This window comes from Portunus trituberculatus, chromosome 41 (genome assembly GCF_017591435.1).
Source record: "Portunus trituberculatus isolate SZX2019 chromosome 41, ASM1759143v1, whole genome shotgun sequence".
Classification (NCBI taxonomy): Eukaryota; Metazoa; Arthropoda; class Malacostraca; order Decapoda; family Portunidae; genus Portunus; species Portunus trituberculatus.
Window position 1 is genome coordinate 32,018,926 of NC_059295.1, and position 5,000 is coordinate 32,023,925.

Sequence of the window (5,000 nt, forward strand, 5' to 3'; positions counted from 1 at the left end):
TGGCCATGGTGATATGGGACACCGTTGAGGTGTTAGTGAAGGTGGTGAGGAACACTGTGGAGGCTGGAGATGATGTAGTGGTAAGAGGCACAACTGCTGGCACAGGCACAGTGGTGGGCGGCGTCACTCGTAAGGCCACAGTCACGCCGTTAGTCACAGGCACTATTGTAGTAACGGGTACGGTCGTATTCGTTGTGCTGTGAGGCGCACGCAATGGTGTCACCGTAGACACTGTGGAGAAGGGAGGCACTGTGGTGCAGGAAGGCACTGCAGTAAAGGGAAGAATTGTTTTAGAGGGAAACACTGTGGTGGAGGAAAATGATTTGGTGGAGGAAGTCACCATGGTTGGAGAAGACACTGTCGTGGATAGAGGCACAGTGGTGGAGGGAGGTACCATGGTGGATACAGACTCTGGTTCAAAGCAAGACACTGTGGTAGGTGGGGCTACTGTGATGGAGGGAGTCACTGTTCCAGGCACAGACACTATTGAGGTAGCAGTCAGTGTTGCAGGTACACACGCTGCTGTAGTGGGATTCACTGTTGCAGGCACACGCTCCGCTGAGATAAGAGTCACTGTTGCAGGCACACGCTCCGCCGAGGTGGTAATCACTGTTGGAGGCACACGCGCTGTTGAAGCATGAGTCATTGTTGCTGGCACACGCTCCACTGAGGCGGGAGTCACTGTTGCAGACACATGCTTTGCTGTAGTTAGGTGCTCCGTGGGTGTGAGGGACACCACAGGCTTTTGGGTTGACAAACTTGGCGCAGGGTTGGAGGGAGGGAGAGACAGTGAACAGGAGGATGCTGTATCCTCGCTCTTAACAGTTGCCGTTGCGGGCATGAGGAGACTCTCGGCGTCGGGGTGGAGAGGACCCTGAACCAAAAGGGCTAGGCCGCCCCCTGGCAGCTTGGTAGGTACCAGCGTAAGGCGGGCCGCTGGGTTTTCTTCCTGGATCTCCGTCTTAGGATTGATTGTTACACTCGTGTCTTGCTCATGTTGAGAAGTAGAAGGAAGAGGGAGAGGAGGAGGAATTAATGTACCTTCCTTGCAGCCCAGAAACTCTTGGAGGTGCTGCCACAACCGCTGGCGGAGGGAGGCATCCTGGACGCGAGGCAGTACCGTATTGAGAGCATTCATGCAGCGCATAAAGCCTCGCTGGTAGCTTTCATCGTTGACTGCAAGTTCAGACTGAGTGGGATCCTTCCTAGGCACATGAGATTCCCCTGGGGCGTCTTGAGGTGGCTCAGGTGACGAGGTTAAATTCTGGAGAGACTGAGGGTCACAGGAGGAATCTGGCGAGTCTTGGCTGGGGGCTTGTGTGCCCTCGTCCTCTACTTCAGGAGGCAGACTGTCCTGTGAGTCCTCATCAAAGTGGTCGTGCCAGACGGGAGGGGCGGCGACTGCTTCGGGACCCGAACTGCCATCGGTCGAATTCTCTTTGGAGGCGTCGCTGGGTGCCGCGGGGCGTCTCTTGAGCCGCAGAATATGTTTGACAGTCAGCTCGAGAATGTCAGCCTTCTCCAGCTTAGCGGGCCGCCCTCCCGCATCAGGCCGCACCATCCGCGCCTCCGTCAGCAGCGAGGCGAGGTCGTTGAGGCTCGTGTTGATCCTCTCGCGGCGCTTCCGCTCCATGAGGGGCTTGCGGATCTGTGGGGCGAGACACTGTCATGTCTGTGCTAACCTGCCTTCCTGTCTGTCTGCCTGCCTGCCTGCCCGCCTGCCTGCCTGTCCCGAGGGGCCTGCTGTAGGTGCCACACACATGCGTATGTGTACTTCCTGCCTACCCTTGCTCCAAGAGGTCCGTCCTGTGGGGTCCCAGTTGCCTCCTATCTTATCCTGCCACGCCTTTCTTCTTGCGTGGTTTTCATTCACATTAGGCCCCACTGAACTAACACCATCACCTCTATTGCTGATATTACTGCTGCTACAATGATGATGATGATGATGATGATGATGATGATGATGATGATAATGATAATGATGATAATGATGATAATAATAATAATTATACTACTACCACTACTACTACTGCTACTACTACTACTACTACTACTACTACTACTACTACTGCTGCTGCTGCTGCTACTACTACTACTACTATTATTATTATTATTATTATTATTATTATTATTATCATTATTATTATAATGATAATAACATTAATAATAATAATAATAATAATAATAATAATAATAATAATAATAATAATAATAATAACAACAATAATAGTAATAATGATAATTATAATAATGATAATAATAATAAAAATAATAATAATGATAATAATGATAATAATAATGATAAATAATAATAACAATAATAATAATAATAATAATCGTGCTCACTCTTCTGGCTTCACTGACAGGCCTGGCCACCTTGCCCCTGCTGTTGGTGCCATTACCGCTGCCACCTTGCTGTTGCTGCTGCTGCTGCTGCTGCTGCTGCTGTTCCATGGTTACCCCTCCCCCCTGATAATACACACACAGCGGCAGATCCTCACCCCGCGGCTCCCTGGCCACGAATGGCGACGGACGCCATCATAATCCCGCCGACGAGAACCAGTTGCCGCGCGCCACCACCTTGAACAGCAGGTGATCTGCTGCTACTGCTGCTGCTGTTGTTGCTGCTGCTGCTGATACTACTACTATTATTAAGGATGATGCTAGTAATACTACTGCTAATCATAACAATAAAAAAATAATAATGCCACTACTGCTTATAGTACTAATAGATACTACATCACTTGTTTTCATGTCACGTCACTGGATTGTAAATCTTGTTAGGATTTCGCACGTCACGACATCCAATTTGCACATCACCTCCCTTTGATTTGCATACAAGATATTTTTCCAATAATAATGGTATAATACTTACAACGTCAAGACCTTATATGGGTTTATATGGCTCCTAAAACCACGATTTTTCAACGTAACACTACATTTCATATCTGCAAAGACATATTTCCAAGTCTCTATTGTAAAAACAATGAAAACATAAGTCGACACACTAAAATGTTCCAAAACAGTGTTACAAGCCCTTAGGTGCACGAGTTTGGATGTAAACCTATTCCGTATTCTTGTAGACATCACCGTTCAGATACTATACACATCACCAGCCTGCACAAACCTCAGTTCCTTAGCGACACCAGCAAGTTGACCCTTCCTATAGACCTGTGGCGTCGCATAACCTCTCTATCTTGCCACTTGAAGCCAAACAGTCAACACTCAACACTCAAGGCATTTAAGGACTGAGCTCATTTCCATGCCCTGCCTTTTGAACCATGTGCAATAATAATCAATCTTTCCCGTTCGCCCCCCCCCACCTCTCTCTCTCTCTCTCTCTCTCTCTCTCTCTCTCTCTCTCTCTCTCTCTCTCTCTACAAAGCCCCCTCCATACCTACACGCATCGGACAAGTCAGTCAGCACGCCACGGACTCCCTAATCGCCCCTCCGTAGGTTCAAAAGAGCGTAATCCGCCTCTCATCCCGCTAATCCAGGATGTGTGGCCGTTATTAAAAATGTGAAGGATTAACTAAAGCGCGGCGGATGTCCTACATGTGTGCGCAAACAGGGTTAGAAAGAGAGAGAGAGAGAGAGAGAGAGAGAGAGAGAGAGAGAGAGAGAGAGAAAGTGTGTAGTACTAAATCAATGTTCATATTATAACAAGGAGGTTAATTAAGTAGTTAAAGTTAAAAAGACCATCATCATCATCACCATCATCACCATCACCACCATCACCACCACCACCACCACCACATGATACAAGAAAACATGACAGCAGGATTCAATAAGGAAGGGCTGCAACAATACGAGGATGAGAGGGAAGCGATGATCAAATGAACAGGAGCCGGTTTATAGATGATTGGCCTCTTGCAGACTTCTTGTGTTATAATCTCCTTCCTCTTCCTCCTCCTTTTGCTCCTCCTTCTCCTTCTCCTCCTCCTCCTCCTCCTCTTCCTCCTCCTTCTCTTCCTCCTTTTGCTAAACAGCCATGCAAAAACCTAAAACTTTTATTGCTCTTAGATAAACCCGCATAATCCTCCTCCTCGTCCTCCTCCTCCTTCTTCTTCTTCTTCTCCTCCTCCTCCTCCTCCTCCTCCTCCTCCTCCTTCTCCTCCTCCTCCTTCTCCTCCTCCTCCTCCTTCTTCTTCTTCTTCTTCTTCTCCTTCTCCTCCTCCTCCTCCTCCTCCTCCTCCTCCTCCTCCTCCTCCTCCTCCTCCTCCTCCTCCTCCTCCTCCTCTTTCTCCTCCTCCTCTTCCTTTTCCTCCTCCACCTCCACCTCTACCTAATCCTCTTTCTCCTCGTCTTTCTCCTCCTCCTCCTCCTCCTCCTCCTCCTCCTCCTCCTCCTCCTCCTCCTTCTTATCTCCCTCTTTAATATTTCATAACTTATTTTTCCCATTGCCTACGTCTGCTTTCATCAACCAAATTCAATCACACACACACACACACACACACACACACACACACACACACACACACACACACACACACACACACACACACACACACACACAAATCCCTCCTTTCTTTCTTTCTCCATCTTTCCTCAAAATTCCATTCCTTCCTGAACACAGTGGAGGTAAGGACGAAAAATGCAGTTAAGACGAAAAAAAAAAAAACGGAAAAAAGGTTAAAAAGATAAATAGAAAAATAGAATTCGGTGAATCGATGCCTGAAGGTGAGGTAATTAGTGCCGCTCCTCAGGCAGGTAACCCGTGACTCACCTGTTGTGCCGGCGAGGCTGACAAATGTGCTGGGGGAGGGGAAGGGTAGGGTAGGGAGGAGGGGAGGGAGAGATAGAGAGGCTGTACTGTATCTCAACAAAGGCGTGAGAGAGAGAGAGAGAGAGAGAGAGAGAGAGAGAGAGAGAGAGAGAGATTTTCACACACTTTATACAATTTTACTTTACGAATGACTTAATTAATCTTTTTCTTATTATTTTCCTTCTTACTGTCATAATTTTCTCAAGCAAAGCACAATTTTTCTTTCCATCCCTCC

General features: G+C 47.8%; 2 protein-coding genes across 4 annotated transcripts in view; both read right to left on the minus strand.

Moving 5' to 3' along the window:
* Window positions 1-2,658, minus strand: part of LOC123517001 (uncharacterized protein PB18E9.04c-like) — a 3,341-nt gene extending 683 nt beyond the window's left edge. Inside the window, exons 1-2 of the mRNA XM_045276809.1 lie at window positions 2,347-2,658; window positions 1-1,648 (exon numbers count right to left, since the gene is read on the minus strand). The exon at window positions 1-1,648 is cut by the window's left edge and continues 683 nt beyond it. Of these exons, the coding sequence (XP_045132744.1) occupies window positions 1-1,648; window positions 2,347-2,454 (1,756 nt within the window). The 5' untranslated portion in view covers window positions 2,455-2,658. The remainder of the gene's footprint in view (window positions 1,649-2,346) is intronic.
* Window positions 1-5,000, minus strand: part of LOC123517002 (glutamate receptor ionotropic, kainate 2-like) — a 45,682-nt gene that overhangs the window by 32,421 nt on the left and 8,261 nt on the right. The window lies entirely within an intron of this gene.